The sequence below is a fragment of the Bos indicus x Bos taurus genome, chromosome 6 (assembly GCF_003369695.1).
Source record: "Bos indicus x Bos taurus breed Angus x Brahman F1 hybrid chromosome 6, Bos_hybrid_MaternalHap_v2.0, whole genome shotgun sequence".
Taxonomy (NCBI): Eukaryota; Metazoa; Chordata; class Mammalia; order Artiodactyla; family Bovidae; genus Bos; species Bos indicus x Bos taurus.
In genome coordinates this window covers 90,183,506-90,203,629 of record NC_040081.1, presented here as the reverse complement: position 1 = coordinate 90,203,629, position 20,124 = coordinate 90,183,506, and the positions used below count along the sequence as shown (strand labels likewise).

General features: G+C 37.4%; 1 protein-coding gene across 4 annotated transcripts in view; it reads right to left on the bottom strand.

Annotated features, from left to right (window-relative positions):
• Positions 1–3,021: 3,021 nt before the first annotated feature.
• The window catches only part of USO1 (USO1 vesicle transport factor), an 81,336-nt gene continuing 64,233 nt past the window's right edge, over positions 3,022–20,124 (bottom strand). For 3 of the 4 annotated variants that reach the window (XM_027544765.1, XM_027544761.1, XM_027544763.1), the window contains 11 exons: positions 16,283–16,393; positions 15,831–15,949; positions 15,514–15,695; positions 14,912–15,033; positions 12,209–12,347; positions 10,864–11,027; positions 10,212–10,295; positions 7,838–7,936; positions 5,763–5,870; positions 4,567–4,782; positions 3,022–4,058 (listed from right to left, as the gene is read on the bottom strand). In XM_027544765.1, coding sequence (XP_027400566.1) covers positions 3,969–4,058; positions 4,567–4,782; positions 5,763–5,870; positions 7,838–7,936; positions 10,212–10,295; positions 10,864–11,027; positions 12,209–12,347; positions 14,912–15,033; positions 15,514–15,695; positions 15,831–15,949; positions 16,283–16,393 — 1,434 coding nt within the window. In that variant the 3' untranslated portion in view covers positions 3,022–3,968. The remainder of the gene's footprint in view (positions 4,059–4,566; positions 4,783–5,762; positions 5,871–7,837; positions 7,937–10,211; positions 10,296–10,863; positions 11,028–12,208; positions 12,348–14,911; positions 15,034–15,513; positions 15,696–15,830; positions 15,950–16,282; positions 16,394–20,124) is intronic. The other variant, XM_027544762.1, reaches the window with a different exon arrangement.

Below are 20,124 nucleotides of genomic sequence, written 5' to 3'. Positions count from 1 at the left end.
GCTGTTTTCTTTCTATACTCACTCTCTGTAAGAACTTACTCTGATGGATGGGCTTAAATTCCATCTATAGACTATTTTTTTCCAGCCCTAATTAGGTCCAAACAGCCTACCAAACATCTATTTGCAGAAATATATCTATTTGGGTTTCAGATTTAGCAAGCCTAACACACAACTTTAGATCCCACACCAAACCTGCTCCTCCCACCTTCCCCCACGAGTTATTCTTGTCTTGCTCCTCTACTCCCCAGACACGTGCAATTCACCAACCAGTCTTCTTGGGTCTACCTGTAAAATGTATCCCCAATTCCACCATTTTAGACCCTACCACCCCTACAGTGTAGTCTGAACTATATCTGTTTTTGCTTAGATGAGGCCAATAGCCTCCCACCTAGTCCCCTGGCTTTCTTTCTTAACCTCTTCCCCAAAGACAATTCTCGACATAGTGGAGAAAGTAATTTATGAATACAAACCAGATCTAATCACTTCTCTAGCTTCCCATCAAAGTAAAATAAAAACTCCTTTCTAGAAGCTACAAAGCATTTGATACTTACGTATGTGTTTACTGTTGTTTACGCTGCCAGATATATGGGGAAGTTAAATGGGGAAGGGTCTTTGTCTCATTTATAAACTCAGTAAATATTCATTGAATGAATGCATTTTGCTCTAACAGTAAAGCTTTTTGTTCTGATGAGCATTATGAGGCCTCTACCTCGCTGCAACACAACTTTCAAGAACAGGTTTGATTTTCTATCAGCATAAGTTCAAAGTAACTAAGTTGGTGATAGATAGGGAGGCCTGGCGTGCTGCAGTCCATGGGGTCGCAAAGAGTCAGACATGACTGAGCGACTGAACTGAACTTACACATTTAAAATGTGAGCTGTTACTTAACCTCTTGTAGTAATCTTGGATGATTATTCTTTTCTGACATGCCAGAGACATGCAACTGTACTTGAATAAAACTTAAAATAAGGAAAAGTATGTTTTGTGCTTTATGACTGCTCCACTGTTGTAGTTTCCAATACATGGGAATAGCCGGCCCCCCTCACCACCACCTTTTTCTTTCTTTTTTGGCTGTTCCACACAGCATGTGGGATCTTAGTTCCCTGACCAGGGATTGAACCTGCACCCCCTGCATTTGCAGTGTGGAGTCTTAACCATTGAACCTCCAGAGAAGTCCAGAAATAGCCTTTAATGTGAAGGCTGACAGAGGAAACATGTTCAAAAGCAAAGTGAAGGATGAAAAAGAAGGTTATGTGCCATGATAGCTAATGTATTGGCATAGTTCTAAAATATTCTTGAAGGAAGCGAAATTAGAGAGTGGTAGAGCACTGAGGGTCTTATCCTCCTGGCTAAGGACTCCAAACAGTAGGCAACTGTAGTCTCTGGCTCCTGTTTTCATTTCAGGAAGCTTCAGTTCAGTTTAGTCGCTCAGTTGTGTCCAACTCTTTGAGACCCCATGAATTGCAGCACACCAGGCCTCCCTGTCCATCACTAACTCCCGGAGTTCACCCAAACCCACGTCCATTGAGTCGGTGATGCCATCCAACCATCTCATCCTGTCGTCCGCTTCTCCTCCTGCCCTCAATCTTTCCCAGCATCAGAGTCTTTTCAAATGAGTCAGCTCTTCGCATCAGGTGGCCAAAGTATTGGAGTCTCAGCTTCAACATCAGTCCTTCCAATGAACACCCAGGGCTGATCTCCTTTAAGATGGACTGGTTGGATCTCCTTGCAGTCCAAGGGACTCTCAAGAGTCTTCTCCAACACCACAGTTCAAAAGCATCAATTCTTCTGTGCTCAGCTTTCTTTATAGTCCAACTCTCACATCCATACATGACCACTGGAAAAACCATAGCCTTGACTAGACGGCCTACTGTGGTGAATACTGAGGATGGCCCGGAGAGGCAACAACCAATTGGAGATGGAGACTGAGTTAGGAGGCTTCAGAAGCAATTCAGGTAAAAACAAACAAACAAACAAGACCCCCAAACTATGGCTACGTTAGGAAGGTGTCCTTTTGGGCTCCAGGCTGGACTGTGCAGCTTCGAGGGCTTCTTGCATCTTCTCTACTCCAAGCCAGCCTGAGTGACTGAATTCTGGCAAACTATCACTGATTTTGCAGCTATTTCTTTCTGAAGACCTTTGGTATTCTGTTATTCTTGGAAGTCTTCTTCCTTCTCCTGACCCACTTTTCTTTATTCTTATAATATTGGCCTGAAGAGGTCACCACATGGTGTCAACTTTAGAAGAACATCACACAGTATGAGCTGGTCTGGTAATAATCACATGGTCCTCTGATGGCTGATGCCATCTCCAGAGGTGTGGCAGTGTGGGAGGGGGTGGGATGTGGTACGTATTCATGGGCGCTCTGTAACACACAACCATCTATCTCCCTTTTCAATACTTCCTTTAAAAGTCTGTGCCCCTTAGTGGATTCCTCAAATTATTACTGAAACCAGGAGGTAGATGAAATATATTATGCCCAACTCTCTTGCTGTCTTGCCTTTAAATAAGCCTGTGGTCATTGTTCAGTCACTAAGCTGTGTCTGATTCTTTGTGGCCCCATGGAGTGCAGCACACCAGGCTGCCCTGTCCCTCACCATCTCCCAGAGTTCACCCAAGTTCATGTCCCTTGAAATGGTGATGCCATCCAATCATCCTCTTCTCCTTTTGCCTTCAATCTTTCCCAGCATCAGGGTCTTTTCCAATAAGCTGGCTGTTCACCTCAGGTGGTCAACGTATTGGAGCTAGTTTAAGTAAAAAATCATTGTGAAGAAAGAACTCCATTGCTCAGTTTACAAACATCCAAACCCTACTTCATCTGTTTTTGTTCCAATTAAGTTCCCTCCAATCTTATGGAATCCCAATTGTTAGATTTAAATGATAAGACTGCTGTTATCACCCAGTTATAGCAAAGTCCTCTTAGTAAGAGAAGGACGCTTCTCACCGCTTCTCCCTGCTTCATCCTTTACAAAGAACAAAATACTACTCTCAAAATCTCAAAAAGGGAACCAAGACCAGGAATTAAGTGAACATAATATCTATTTTTATTACGAAAACATTAAATTTTGACACATTGCTTCATTGCTTTTTTAAAAATCTATGATCTGACTTAAACCTATTCAGCAAAAATGCCAATAAATTATATAAACCATAGTTTGAGTCTTTTTTAAAACTAGGGACATAATATGTTTTATAATAATCAAATAATAATACTAAATCTGAGTTGTATGAGCTGTTAATTTGTAATGTGTTTTAATGTTTAGCTAAAAATAAAATCAAAACCAAACACATGCTAATACACTGTTGGAAAAGTTTCTCAGAAACCTCCTCCTCTTCACTGCGTGTCTGCAGCCTTCTTCACTAGGTACAGAACACCGCCGTGTCAAGTGTCAAGGCACTCATGCTCAACTGTCTTGTCCTGCTCACATCAGGAGTCATACTGGGTGAAGGGCTGATGATGTATTACCCCCAGACCATGCTATCTTGCCTTTAAGTAAATCCATTTCTTCAAAAGGAAATCATTAGCTAGGAACTCCAATACTTAATTTAGAAACAGTGATTCCAACATACATTAAATCAAATGTGTTAGTACTTAAAAGTCACAAATTCTGAAAAGTAAAAATAGCAGACAAATACAGAACTCCATAAACAACCAATGAACTAAGGCAAATAGCACTGCCACCACATGCCTGAAAAAAATGGTATATTTTTGGTATCTGTAGTTCTTTGCAAATTATATTTTGGAACAGTTCGGTTCAATAAAAGATGTATATTCTACATAAAGTTAGAGTAACAGGATTATCAACATGGGTGGCATCATTTAAAAAATACATCAATAGTTGTATTAGTGAATGTTTTCCGCTTGGTTTCTAAATCTTTATTTTCTGTGGAGGCAAACCAAAGCACTGTCTTAAGACTCCATCTTCAAAGTTACAATATAGTCTCTATCATTCCTAGAGATTTTAAAGCTAGATATGACCCTGCTCCTTGCCATCATCTTCATCTTCATCATCCTCATCATCTTGGTCTCCGGATTCAAGTTCATCCTCTTCCTCAACCTAAAGGGAAAATACTCATTTAACATTATGAAGATCTGGTCACATCACATTCAACACAAAATGGTATCTACTCCAAGGATAAATTCTTTAGTAAATATAATAGATTATGGGCCATCTGATTTCCTTGATTTAATATTCAAGGTTTCCTGTTATTTTTAATATGCGACAAGATACACAGGTTCACTTGCTGCTAGATGGCTACAACTCTACACATAAATCTGAACCAACACAGCCAAATGGGGATGGTACATTTGGATGGTGAGTGTCTCTGTTACCACAGGAACAAATAAATCAAGTCACCTTCCAGGCTCAGATTCTGAAAGAGAAGAGTTAACAAAAGCTGGAAACTGCATCTAATCTGTGTCTTAAGTCAATTCACATACCTACAAATCTATGCCGGTAGTGCTGATATACGAGCATACCAACATTCCCATGACACAGGACAATGTTTAAAAACACATCATAAAGAAACACATATAAACCATTTTTGGAAACATCGCAATCTTACTGGATGACCAAGTTCCTTGAGTTTATTCTTTAATGAAAATATTTTCTGGTCTTGATCGGCCAACAGCACCAAGAGATCATCTTGTTCTTTTTTAGAATCTGTAATGTCCACCTCGAGCTTGTTTTTCTCATTTTGTAAGATGGCAATGGTACTGTTAGATGAATCCAGCTGCTCTTTAATAGCAGTTCTTTCCTCAGACAGAGCTTTAATTTCATTCTAAGAAAAGAAAGGTGAAAATCACAATCAAAAATTAGTATTCACTCTCCTACGGTTTTAACAAATATATTCTTTCTATGACAGATCTCTGTACTCATACAATCTGAAGAGTTTGGGGGTTAGGTGTTGGGGGGACAAGAGATTTTAAAATACACACACACACAAAGTCATCTAGTAACATGAGAATTTATGTTAGGCTATACATCAAAGATGATTGCTGTGAAAATCAGAGTTCGACAACAAAAAAATAGTTTTAATTACCCTACTCCTCAAAAAATCCTACTATTTCAGATAATCAGAGGAATAAATAAAGACATTAACATCTTACAGAAGCCTGGTTAGCACCAGAATTAGGACTCAAATTAAAAAAAAAAAAAATTATCCCAACTTCACATATACAATTAAATGGGAAAGAAAGATAGCTTCAAGTAAAATCCATAGCTTAAATATAAAATAATTTGACCACAATCCAAAAGGCAGAATCACTTATCTTCCTCTTGCCATGTTTTAATTCCTACCTTTCCATTTTTATTACTGTTACCTCATTCTTTACTTCATCCTATCTGTTTTGATTTTTCTGTCACACAATAGGCTGGTAGGATTTAAGGTATCTGTGTTCTTTAGCTTATGGCTTGTGTATTAGCCAAAGCTATACTCCTTGTTTCTTACTGTGATTAGAGATTGATAAGAAAACTTAACTCTTTTTTACTTTGACTAAACATGTGCTTTTACTTTCAAGTACACTCATATACAATCTTATTTTACATATTTGATACCATTATTTGAAACAGCATTTAAAAATATTCATTTGTGCCACCTTTAGTCATCAAAATAGGAATGAACTTATTGTGAGGTAAGATTATGTCCCATTAACTTTCTTCATAAATCCAAGAATTTGAGAAATTAAATGAAATAAAATAAAATTCCCTGGACTTCATTTCACATAGTATACAATGAATAAAATGTTTCACCAAACCAACCTTTAACTCTTTAGTTTCTTGTAATAATGCTGACAGTCTTCCTTCTACATCAGTAGTTTTTGTAGCTATTACAGTTTCACTCTCTCCTGGTACAGGAGCTGATTTCGCCTGAAAGTAAAAATTGGAAAAAAAAAAGTTTCTTTAAAGTTATAATCAATATGAAATTCTAATGATGATTTTTCTTGCTATTTTGAAATTTTATTTCCAGTAACAGAAAAATTTAATTCTCTCAGCATTTACCCTCAATAACGTGCTCTCCCTGAACAGATGAGTTGCCCTTACAGTGGAGCAGGAGGCTGGGTCAGGAAGGGTGTGGTATAAGCACTCATCAGAGTATAAGGAAGGTTGGTTTAAGCAGCCTCAAGGCCAGGTCAGGCAAGTTATCAATGACACAGCTCTAATGTAGCTACGGCATAGCATTTAATATGTAGAGAACACTTTTCAGTCTTTTCCTCATAAAATTCCTATAAGTTAAGACTATACTATCATTTCAGAGAGACAGATGAGTGCGGAAATTGAGTTGAATGCCATTAACTGGGAAAATGCAAGTATTTTCTTAAGAGCTATAGGAAGTAATCCTAAATCAAAAATTTTCAGTCCTTCCCTTATCTTTTTTCTTCCAAAATACTGGGAAGTGGGGGTGTTGATCTCACAAATACCAAATACCTTAAAATGAGGAAAGGACTTTGGAACTGGAAGAGGCAAAAGAATTTTGAGGTTCATGTTAGACAAAGTCTCAACTGCCTTGAAGACACTGTTGGTAGAAATATGAACATTAAAGGCAATACCAGTAAGGGCTCATAAAGAAAGACGCAGGCTGTAGAGAAAGGTTCTATGGTCTCAGAGAAAACACATGGCATCATAAACAGAATGCTGGTAGAAGTATGGATGTTAAAAGTTTTGGTGAGGTCTCACATAGATGAGGAGGCTTCCCAGATGGCTCAGTGGTAAAGAATCCACCTGCCAATACAGGAGACCCAGGTTAGATCCCCGGGTTGGGAAGATCCCCTGGAGGAGGAAATGGCAACCCACTCCAGTATTCTTTCCTGGAAAATCTCATAGACAGGGTCATGTGGCAGGCTGTAGTCCATGGGGTCACGTAGAGCTGGACACAACTCAAGTGACTGAGCACGCGTGCACAGAAATAGAGACGAGGAACATGTTATTGGAAAGTGGAGAAAAGGTGATCCTTGTTATAATGTGGCAAAGAACTTGGCTGACTTATGTTCTAGTGTTGTGGAAAGCAGAACTTGTGAGTGATGAACTATTCTAGCTGAGGAAATTTCTAAGCAAAGCATTAAAGGTGTGACCTGGTTTCTCCTTGCTGCTTACAGTAAAATATGAGAGGATAAAGACGGATTGAAAAAGGAACTGTTAAGCAAAAGGGAGTCCGAACTTGATGATTTAGAAAATTCCCGGCCTATCCCTACTGCAGTCAACGACAAAGCATGTCCCAGTGAAACACCAAGTGTGTGGCTGCACAACCGTTTGTGAAGAGATTACTCATGTAGCACATGGACCCAATCAACCATCTCTGCAGAAGCTGGAATAGAGATGTGGTTCCCCAGGAGGGATCCAGGAGAACCTTCCTCCTTGTTGGCTTGGAACCCTGGGAATTGCATGGGTCACCAATAAGGTTTTTGATAATTTTATACCAGCAGAAAACTTGCCAGCTTAGACTGAATGATGAGATGAAATATAAAAGACCAACAGGGACTTCCCTGGTGATCCAGTGGCTAAGCGTCTGCCCTCCCATTGAGGGGGTTCAATGGGGTTCAATGCCTGGTCAGAGAACTAGCGCCCACACACTGCAACTAACATCTAGGGCAGCCAAATAAACAAATAAAATGCCAACAAAATAAACCATAACTAAATGATAAAACTGACCTGGCAAGTCTGACTATGATACACTGTTTGCATGGCCAAGAAGCCTATGTATCTGAAACTCTGGCTAATGAATAACCTGAATGGAAGGTGCTGACAAATTTGCTTCTTTTCCATAGTGGCTGAGAAATAACCTCCTGACCTTGTATATACTACCTTTCAGAACAAACAAACAAAAAACAATAACTTACAAATGCTTCAGTTTTCTGTAACAGCTCCTGTTTTTCGGTCTGTAGTTTGGTAATCTCCACAGACTGTGAGTTTAACTGAGACTTTAAAGTTGCCAGTTCCTAAGGGACAAAAATAGTTGGGTTGTGACATTAAATAGTATTAATTTCATTAAGGAAATGTCTATTTACAGGAAGAAATTATTTTCTTCCTTGGCTCTTCTAAAATCATCACTTCCAAGTTTTAAAATTTAAGTGAAAGAAGTACTCTTGAACTTTGGGTTCAAGATGGAGAATTAAATGTGTACATTAAACATGTTCACCTCTGCTTCCTTGCAAGATCCAGTGTAAAAAATCACAAAGGGAGGACAGAAGGAGGAAAGGAAGAAAAGGTGGGAAGAAGGGAGGGAGGAAGGTGAGGAAGAAGGAGGGAGAGACGGACTGAGAAAGGACAGGCAGGAGGGAGAAACCCACAGGGACAGAGAATAAGAGAAGAGAAAATAGCACTAAACTGTGGAATTTCCAAAAGCAAATGACAATGGTAACCAACTGGCACACCTGAGCGAGCTGAAACAGAAGCTGACCTTTTAGAAAGCCACGCTGCTGCCTGATTCATAATGCAGAACTACCAAAAAGCCTGGGAACTGGTACCACCAGATGTTTTGGAACTGTGAGTAAAACTGGGGTCAAAAACAGTAGGGTTGGAACTTCCCTGGTGGTAGAGTGGTTAAGAATCTGTCTTGCAATGCAGGGGACGTGGGTTTGATCCCTGGCCCAGGAACTAAGATCCAACATTCCACAGAGCAACAAAGTCCACACGCTGCAACTAAGACCCGATTCAGCCAAATAAGTAAAAACAACAACAATAACAAAAACCCAGCAGGGTTGGCTGAAAGTCTGCTTAGAAATAGAGCACTGAATCCCTGTCCTAACTCATGCCTCAGGTAATGTCTCCTTTTCTTTTGTCTGAAGACTAGAGGTATGTTATTTGGAATGGGCAAAATAAGATGGTTTTAGACTCGGGGGCCACCAAACGCTGATGAAAGCAGTAGTAGTGTAGTGAAAGTGGTGGAATTAACTGAAAGCTTATGTATTAAGGTTGACGTTTCCAAACTTCTTGCTCACTCCCCTCAAAACAAGTCCAGGAAAATGAAGCAATTCTAACAGTGGCTCTCCTCCAAGGGCAATCTTACCCCACAGTATCTGGCAGTGTCTGGAGATATGAGGATGCTGTCATGTAAAAAGTGTTTTATTCTCTTACTATTTTCTATCATGAACATACATGTCTTTTCTCTGACTGTTTTGTTTCTTCAGTTATCAAAGTAAGTTATGTAAAAATTATGGACCATTTGGTCTTCTTTCTATACTCTATTTTACTATATATTATAAAAAAAACCCAAAACTGTTATTTAAAATATATCTTTGGGAAATATGAAAAGTAAATTTTTACTTGGGATTTATAGACTAAGAGTATATACTAATAACTTAATTTCATTTTAATATAGTTTTAGATTTCATAAAATCAAAACAGCATATTAACTCTTCCTCATAAGAACAAAACATTATGGCCACATTATTGGAGAGTTGTAAATCATTATTGACAAATATTATTATTTTTTAAAATGTTTCATTGTAGAATCCACTCTAGGGTACAGAGACATTGCCAAAATAAGACATTTTGCTACTCTCTGTCCAGGCATTCCCATCTGATCAGGCATGTCAGAGGGTGAGGACCAGCTGACTACTGGAGAAGGAAGTCAGTCCTAGGTTGGCCAAGCTATTAATTTCTTTTTTTAGTATTACTTTTTTTTTTTTAAAGAAACATATATTCCTTTTATAGAAAATGAAGGAAGGAGAGGGGGATAGAAGGAAGAAAAGGCACATTTGCTTTTCTAGACAATATAAATTACTACAGCAGAAAAAGTTATTTTGCTTTATTTTTAGCTAGAGTCATCTAACTGAAACACATACAAGTTTACTTTCTGTTTTTCCCTTTTCCAATTCTAATAACCAACATTCTTCTGGATAGAACGATTTAAATGCCCAATACATTTAACCAAGCAGTTACCAAGAAAATTAAGCACAAGATTTTGTATCTTCATATTTGCAGCTTATAAATTTATTTAAAGTTTCCTTAATTGCTTACTGACAATCTACAAACAATCTGGGTAAGATGCTGAGATCTATTAAAAAGTATACCATTGAAAAATAAATACACCATAAAAAGCAAAATACCATTACTGTACAATTAAAACGGCTTCTGTATTTTCAAATGGCTGTTTTCACTTGATAGAGAAGTGAAGACGCATGACAAAGCAGTTCTAGATTAATGCAGGGCTGTTACGCTATTATAATTAAAACAAGACAAAACAGAGCCTGAATCAAGCTGAAAAGTGACCTGTTTTAACTCTGCAATTTGTTCAGAATCTCCTGCTGTTGCTGAAGACTGTTCATTTGTGCCAGGTGATAGTTGGGAAGATTTCTACAAAGAGCAGAGAGATAAACTGTGAAATAAATTCAGTTTAAATAGTGAGGAAAAAAACAAAACAAAACTGTACACACATAAGCTATGCCTGGTACACGCACACCAAAAAATTCCACACTGACATTTAAAATTTTATGCCCAAAATAACATTTCAACATAGCACATCTTGTCAACAAAATTTCCATAGCTAATCAACTCATACCAAGTCATTTATTCAATCTAAGCACTTAACTGAGCTAATATAAAGAAAAGAGCATAAAAGCAGGTATTTACTGAGTGATTTCCATGTATTAAAAGAGTTTGATATGGAGTACCTCATTTAAATCTCACAGCAATGGAACAGATACCACCACCACCATTTTATAGCTCAGGACACAAGTTTAAAGAGGTTAACTAAATTGCTCAAATTCAGTTAGCCAGGATGCACTGATGCTTTAGACAGTCTGACTCCAGAGCTCACGTTCTAAAACCTTAAAATGATAACTTTAGCTTAAGGGATCCAGAAATAGAAACAAGCAGGATAATGAGAATTATTTTTGACCTCGATTTTATAACATTCACTTACCAAATTTTCAATCAAAGAGTCTTTTTCAGCCAGTTGACTTTGTAAAAGTTCCCGATTACTTTTTAATTCTTCTATCTCTTCTCGCAGCCTACTAATTTCTTCTGGCTGAACGCCATTCATCTGAGCCCCATCAGTGTAAGGACCTTGATGCTGACTGTCTTTTCCTATTAGGCATAAAATTTGAGAAGTCAACATGAAACTTTTCATTTTTTGAGCTGACAATTCAAGTGTAAAAAAATACATAATTTCCTGAATAATTACTTTGGAGGCACTTTTGTATGCACATTTCATCTTTGCAAAACAGTGCACTGACAAAATAACAAACTGATGTTTTCAGGGTTTCTGGGAGGAAAAACAGCACAGTCTTAAGACTAAACTGGCTCAGTGATCTAAAATTAAGAATTATAGTAGCTTCAATTCCAATTCTATCACTTAATATAAGAGAAAATAAAATCTTTTTAGAAATCTTCACAAAAGAATAGCTTTCTACACAGCCTAAAAGAACTGACGAATTATTGTCATAAATAGAGGAAGTAAAAGTTATTTTCTTCTGAAAATTTTGGTCACCTTCATATAAATAAACTATGTTTCTAAGCAGCTAGCATTCCAATCATAAGCAGTATAGAATGAAGACTATTTACAAGCATTTGAGCCCTTAGCATGTGCCAGACACCAAACTAGAATTTTATATATATTACTTCATTTAAATCTCAGCTCCACTTTGCAGATTAAAAAAAAAAAAAGGAAAGGCTAGACCAGTCATTCAAAACTGGCTATACATTAGAATCACCTGGGGAGCTTGTAATAATCACTGATGCCTGGACCCAGTCCCTAACTAATTTAATTAGAAACTTCAGTGGGCGTCTCAGTATCAGTATTAAAAAAAAACTCAAGGGATCTCAATGTGTAGGTAGCTAAGGTTGAGAATCAATGGATAGCAGAGATTGGACTTCAAATTCTGACTTACACTTCTGTCACAGCGATTAAGGTTAAAGAAAGATGAGCCCACAAGAATAATCTCTTGGGGACACTACAATAGGAATGGCCAGCTACACTTTGGAGAAGGCAATGGCGCCCCACTCCAGTACTCTTGCCTGGAAAATCCCATGGACGGAGGAGCCTGGTGGGCTGCAGTCCATGGGGTCGCTAAGAGTCGGACATGACTGAGCAACTTTACTTTCACTTTTCACTTTCATACACTGGAGAAGGAAATGGCAACCCATTCCAGTGTTCTTGCCTGGAGAATCCCAGGGACGGGGTAGCCTGGTGGGCTGCCGTCTATGGGGTCGCACAGAGGTGGACACGACTGAAGTGATTTAGCGGTAGCAGCAGCTGCTACACTTACCTAGCTGTACTTTAAGAAGATTATATTGATCCTTGTGTTGCTGAATCTGAGATACTTGTTGTGTGACTGCTGTCTGGAGCTGTTCATTTTGACATTTTAATGTAGAAATCTGCTGCTTTAATTCCTCCAGTTGCAGATCCTGTGAAACAAACAATTCAAGTGTTTTAAATTCATACTAATGAGCATTAAGAACAAATTAAAAATTAGAGATTACTTTGGATGAGGATGTTAAACTACTCAACATTTTCAAACTCATTCAATAATTAAGCAATAACACAATATATGTACTAAGGCCGTTAACGGGTAGCAGAACTGTAAGATTTCAAGGCCCCACTACATGACACAACCTGCAGTCTCACTGTGAGTTTTGGTTTGGGGGCAGTGGTGGGAGGGGGGTGGTGGTGTCAATTTTAAAAACTTCATTTTATGGTCCATCAAACTAAAAAATGTATATACCAAATTCTTTAAGCTTCCATATGTATGCATCTTTATTACTTTTAACACTAAAAGACAAGCAGGGAACTTTGCTGCTGGTCCAGCGGTTAGGACTTCTCCTTTCAATGCAGGGGGTGTGGGTTCCACCCCTGGTCAGGGAGCTAAGACCCCACATGCCTCTTTGCCAGAAAAACCAAAACATAAAACAAGAAGCAATCCTGTAACAAATTCAGTAAAGACTTTAACAACAGTCCACGTTAAAATTAAAACAAACAAAAAAAGACAATCATAGAACATTTAGATTTTAAGAAAAAGCTTTCACTTCTTACCACCTCCTACTTTAACTGGTTAGAATGTGATCTGTATCTTTATTTTCTTCTAATTTTTTTCCAATCCAAGTTTTTTAAACTTATCATAATCAGTCCATACATCATTTTTTAACCTTTAATTTGCCTACTATTCAATCATAATTTCCTAATATTAATCAGGAGATACAATATAATTTATATTCAAAAACAACATGAAGGCTGCTCTCCATTTTTCTAAATGATAGTTTTATTACAATAAACAGCTTAGTCAATATAACTGTTTTTCACAATTTTGGAGAATTTCCTTAGGATTGGGTTCCAAATATAATTCAAAGTTTATATAAACATTTTATAGCTCTTGAGGCTTGTTGCCTAATTGCCAAATGGTGTTCTAATTGGTGAGAATATTTAAAATTAACATTTCTAAAGAAGAGTCATTATAGTAATTGTGTCAAATCACTCTTTTCTTCTTCCAAATCAACCATATTTATCAGCTCCAAGTATAGGCTATAATATTGCCTTCCAAGTTCTTATTTCCCACTGTTGTAAAGATTACATTTTACCATCTGGAAATGACTGTGATTTTGTACTAAGATAGATGAAAAATTCTAATAACCATGAGCAGAGTAATGATTCAAATTTGGATCATTCAAAGATGATTCTAATTTACTAATTTGCTTATAAACTGAAAAGCTCAGACTGAATGCTCAATATACCTCCAGTATATTTTTATCCTTTTTTAGAGTTTCATTGCCAGCAGTATACATTGTGGGGAAAAGAAAGTGGAGGTAGCTCTCATTCACAGGGCTCTACCCTAAAGCTCTTCCTTGCCACAGCTGCCTCAGTTGTGCAGTCAGCAGAGGCTGGAGGGCAGTGCAGGAACGGGACGGTGGACCTGCCTCACGTGAAACTGTCTTCATGACCCTCGAACTTTAACACCAGTAATCTCATTTTACAGATAATACTGCAGCACTTTCTAGGATTCCATTCCAATAAAGGTACATATGCCACACTGAGGAATTAAATGAGAGAAGAAAACCAAGAAACACAGTTTGAAGGAATGTAAAGAAGCTAAGGTGCTGAATACTATGCAAGTGTGGGCTTGACTGGTATCCTGCAGAGAAAATGTCAGTTGATGATTTTCAAACTATAGTTTCAACTTATCATTATCCATTCTAATAGCTTCCCCTACTTTGTAGGGATATTGTGAAAATGCTGTGAAAATTAAATGTGACAGTATTTAAATGTGCTTAAGTGAGCACCCACAACACAGGAAACAAAAACCAGCAGTCACTATCATCATTGTCAGCTCCCTAATTTCCACCCATCACCACCATATCCTTCCTTCCCTCCAGCCCTGCCTCTCAAATTTCCCTTTATATAGCCAACAAAGATTCTGTGTACACATCAGCAACATGTGTCTTCCTTCTTTCTCCTTTTGCTAAGCTTACTCATAGTTATTCTTTTAGTGGGACTCAGCTTCTCTGTTTTCCCCAAGCTCCTACCCAGATAAATTAGGTAGGAGCTGCCATACACCTTTGATTATCTTTACTACTAGACTTGCTAAACACATATTAAGCTCTCAGTTTGCTGAATACTCAGACGCTTTTGAATTATTTAGGTTAATGATGAGTTTTACTTTGCATATCCTCTTGCATTTAGAAATGCCAAGAGAAATTCTTCCCTAAAGCAGAAAAGTATGAGTGCTTAGTCATGTCCAACTCTTTGCGACTCCATGGACTGTAGTCTGCTAGACTCTTCTGTCCATGGGATTCTCCAGGCAAGAATACTGGAGTGGGTAGCCATTCCGTTCTCCAGGGGCTCTTCCCAACCCAATGACTGAACCTGGGTCTCCTGCGTTCCAGGTGGATTCTTTACCATTGGAGTCACCAGGGAAGCCTCAGAAAAGTATCTAAACTTCTGGTATAACAGAGACTGTATACAATTTATCAGTACATACTTGCTCTCGAATCATATTTTTGTAGTGAGTCACAATACTGTCATGCTGCTCTAATGTTTTCTTCACCTCTTCTTCTTTTTTATCTTCTTCACTGGACTTATAAATAGCCTTAGTTATCACACCTATAAAAGAAGACATTTAAAAATACTGTTTTATTATCAAGACTTATCAGTAAAAACACATGGCCTAACTGCATGAGCCTTTGGGCTTCCTGGTGGCTCAGCAGTTAAGAACCTGCCTGCCAATCCAAAAGACGTGGGTTCAGTCCCTTGGTTGGGAAGATTGCCTGGAGAAGGAAATGGCAACTCACTCCAGTATTCTTTTCTGGGAAATCCCATGGACAGGCTACAGTCCATGGGGTCGCAAAAGAGTCGGACATGACTTTGCAACTAAACAACAACTGCATGAGAGATCAGAAGTCTTCTTTCCAATCTCACTGAGTGCCCACAGTCCTTCAGTGGGCTACAGAGCAAGAGCTAAAAAAAGATACTTTTACTTTTAGGCTTATCATACAATCAATCTGCACGCATCCAGAATATACATATAAAATAAAATCATAGGTACTTTTTAATGAATGTCAAGAGGAACTCTTGTCGTCTTACCTTCAAGTTCTTTTACCAGTTTTGTAAACTCATGATCAAATATCATGTATTCTGGACTGGGGAAGTTTGGCTGGGGTTTCTGAGACGCTCTGGAATACAGCTCATGTTTGCTAATAAATCCTAGTTTCTCTATGAAATTCTCTTTGCCAATCCTCTTCTCTATCAGTTGTTTTAGTTTCTCTCTACAGAGATAAGTATATTGAGATGCTTAAAAAGTCATAACAAAACAGAAAAGCCTGGTCTACATTATGCTTTGGCAGAAAAAAATTTATCATTATCTACTGATGACATCAGCAAATCATTTTCCCCTTACTTACTTCATATAGGTCTCGAGAGAGTTATCATTGAAGTAAATTGAAATGCCCAACAAGAGAGCACATAAGCCTTGGACCAACTGTTCCTCTTCTCCAAGATTTTCTGCAATTTGTCCTGTAAGCTGAAATCTCTGTTAAGAAAACTAATGGTTCATAATATCAAGAATACTTCATTTTACAATTTGAATCTGACATGTATTTCATGTAAGTTTCAACAAGAAATTCTATACGCAAGCCAAGAAAACATAAAACAGTGGTATACATGTACACACACCCCCCCCCACACACACACACAGCTTAAGCAAGCATCATTATCACCTTAACCGTTTAAAAATCTGCAACATAAAGAGAATGCAAACATTTGAGGCATGGAGCTACCTCTAATTGAGAAGAAGAAATAGAAAAGATAGAAAAGATAAATACTTATATGCATCTTACTAAAACATAAAGGATACAAATGGAACATTGGCTGAATTGTGAAGAAAGTGTGTCACTGCAATGGGGCAGTTGCTAAGCCAGGTACAAAGCAACATTAGTAATCCAACTCTTGTCTGTATTTTGCTTCCCTGCAATAAGCAAGTTAGCAGAAATCTTTTTATGCTTTTCAAACTTGAAGTTGCCCTAAGATCCCTCCCCATCTACATAAAAAGACATTTAACATCTTATAAAAGATGTGTCAGGAATCTGGATTTTAAAAATTGAACAAGAAAATGCACTCTTGTGTCCTCTTTGGACTGCACTTCTGAAACAGAGAGCATAAATTAGACTTGATCCATGTTTATAAGCATATACCAGGTTATCTAAAATATTGCCAGTGGAAAACCTGATATGCTCAGGAAGAAATACATGATGTGGATGCTTATAATTTATCAATCTTAAAACGCTTTAGCATAAATTTGCTGGCAAATTTAATATGCTTCAATAAGAATTAAAAAAAAAAAACTAGTTTCTAATAAAAATACAAATTCTACCTCCTTCAAAAAAATATCAAAAAAAACCCCAAACCGCAAAACCAAAGACATAATCTCCTGAATTGTTTAGTTAAATTCCATTAAAGAATATATTTCTCTAACAGGAAAATAATTAAACCATGTTACAAACTCCTGAGAAATGCCAAATAATGAGAAATCACAAGCATAATGGAGAAGAAAAAGATTTATTTAAATTAGCTAAGTGCCTCAAACCCCTAACTAACTATACTGCTGCTAATATGTTAAACAATATTGGAAACTAGCATGTCCATCAACATTACACTTTCCTAAATTTTCATACAACACATTTATATCCCTTATATGAGGTATTTTCTTAGTTCCTAATATTCAGTTCAGTCGCTCAGTCGTGTTCGACTCTTTGCGACCCCATGAAACGCAGCATGTCAGGCCTCCCTGTCCAACACCAACTCCCGGAGTCTACCCAAACTCATTCCATTGAGTTGGTGATGCCATCCAACCATCTCATCCTCTGTTGTCCCCTTCTCCTCCTGCCCTCAATCTTTCCCAGCATCAGGGTCTTTTCAAATTAGTCAGCTCTTCGCATCAGGTGGCCATAATATTGACCTTGCCCAAATTATATTACATAACCTGCATTTCTGTTTAAGCAAAACAAAACTTGCTTGAAAGAAGATAATGGAAATTAGCACAATAATGCATTACTTTGGGAGTAATTTCAGAAAATTTCCAAAATACAACTGTTTAAAAATCAAGACAAGGGATGGATACAAAAGCAACTATTACTATGTTTTGAAAAATTTCTATCACTCACCCAGACTATTCTAATTTCATGAACCTTAATGGCAATATCTTGGCCTTTCTATAATCTTTTTTCAAGTACATTTAATTAAATTCAAATCAGACCTCTTCAAATGCCAAGTAAGCATTAATTAGCATGATTTAGTTTTTACATAAAGCATTAGTTTTACTTTTTCCTTGCCTTTATGTCATTATTGTGTCCACAGTATATCTTCATGTTACCCAGGTAAACTGAAAATAAAATTTATTATGGGAATACCATTTGCAGGCACCAAACATACTGACATTGTATACACAAGGGCATTCTATCAAATCACTGACTGATGTCTGAGTAAACAAAAATGGAATTAGGTTCAATTTTGAAAAGTATGTCCTTTGGGGTCTAGCTGAAGGTTAAAAAGAGCAAAGTCAAACATAACTGGTTAGAACCAGGTAGAAGACAGAATGGAACACCTTGTTTATTAAAGCAACAATTCTGATTAGGAATGAGCCTAATTAAAACTGTATATGTACACTGCTATGTGTGAAATAGATAGCTAATTGGAAGCTGCTGTATAGCACAGGGAGCTCAGCTCAGCTCAATGCTGAGATGACCTGGGCACGGGGGGCGGTGGGACGGGGGAAGTGAGAGGGATGCTCAGAAAAGGAGGGGTATATGAATACATATGGCTGATTCATGCTGTTGTACAGCAGAATTGTAAAACAATGATCCTCCAATTTAACAAATTTAAAAAAAAAAAAAAACAGGAAAGAAATTCAACCAGAGTAGTCATGGAGGGCTCTTTTTATTTAGAAATGAAAGTTCTAAACATGTTCTCATCAATAGGATCATAACAATAATAACAAAATGTTAATTTTTAATATATGATTTAGAAAAAATAATTCACTGCTCTATCATGATGTCATTTAATTATAGTGACGCTAACCACTATTAAAATCTCTCTCTCCTGGACTTCCCCGGTGGTCCAGTGGCAAAGACTCCGACTACCAACGCAGGGGGCCCACGTTCAATCCCTGCCTGCTGCAACTAAGGGTTCATATGCCACAGCTAAAGATCCTGCCTGCCACAATGAAGATCGAAAAGTCTGTGTGCCTCAATTGAGATCCAGCACAGCAAAAAATAGAAAAAAACTCTGTTATCAATTATCTCCCACTGTAAGAAACAACCAAAGTCAAATATTTTTACATGTTGACAACATGGATGTACTCAATCTACTACTGGAATTTTTTCCAGCTTGAAAAAATAAATAAATAAAAGTATCATTAAAGGGAGCCTTAAAAAAGTGGGAGAGGCTAAAACTGACCAAAAATCTTAGTTTGTTAACTAGTGAAAAATGCTCTCTTTTTTTAGGGGGGAAAAAAGCTCTATCTAAACTAAAAATGTTTCAAAATACTGTTGGAACCTTTATCTATCTGCAAATACTTCTGCCTACCATTCATAAATTGCATGATGCATTTGAATTACACATCTACTGCAAAAAAAAAAAAATGGCTGAGAATTATTTCAAATCTTGTTGCAGAGAACCTCAAACATTTCAGAAGAAATAAAGTATCATTCCTAAAAATACATTAATAATAAAAATATGTAAAGTTAACATTTTAAACAACTAGTGTTTAAGTACTAAAATGAGGTTCAAGAGTATTATGATCAGATTTACTTCCTAGTGGTGGCCTCTGAAGACAGAGAATAATAGGAAAGGGACTAGATGGAACTTGTGGGATTATGAACACTATGCTGCACATTTTGTCTTGGGTGGGGGTTACAGAAATATATTCAACCATGAAAATCATTAGACTGAACACTTAAGGTCTGTGCATTTTACTGTATATAAATTATACTTTCCAAAATTTCCCTTTTAAATGAATGACATGCACACTTATAAAATTCTTTACTTAGTATTGAAAATTCTGACAGCTAAAGCTGCCATATCTGTGCATGAGGTATTAACACACGTTAAATCATGCTCATACACAAAGATACAACTCCCAAAAGAACCTCAGTTATTAGTATCCATGCTGCATAATTGAACACATGCCCAAATATGGAATTAAAAGTACACACTTTTTGGCCAAGTGTCCCAGAAAACAGATCAAAATCAAACACAAATCATACTCTCCCCTAGCACACATCAAAAACGAATCCCGAAATGGTAGTGTAGCACATACATAACACCCAGAATAACTCAAGATGTTTAAACTCTTTCAAATCACAAATTTATACTTACTATTGTATATTTTCAATAACTTATATAATAGAAAAGTATCATATTCTTTCATACGCTGATTAAAAACAAAATTTTTAACTCTTAAATTTTACTACCTCTGAAATGGTTTCATTGGAAATAAAGCAGCAAGCTCGGGTGAAAAATCACACCAAAAACCCCAAACCAAGGAATTCCAGAAAGTGCAAGCATCCCCAGAGGAAGCACAAGGAGAGCTTCAGATGCTCACTCCCACAGTCCTTAGTAACACCACTACAGTACCCAGAGAGAAACCCGAGAGTCACGGTAGAGATTAACTTGCTGACACATACAAGTGTGAGTAGGATG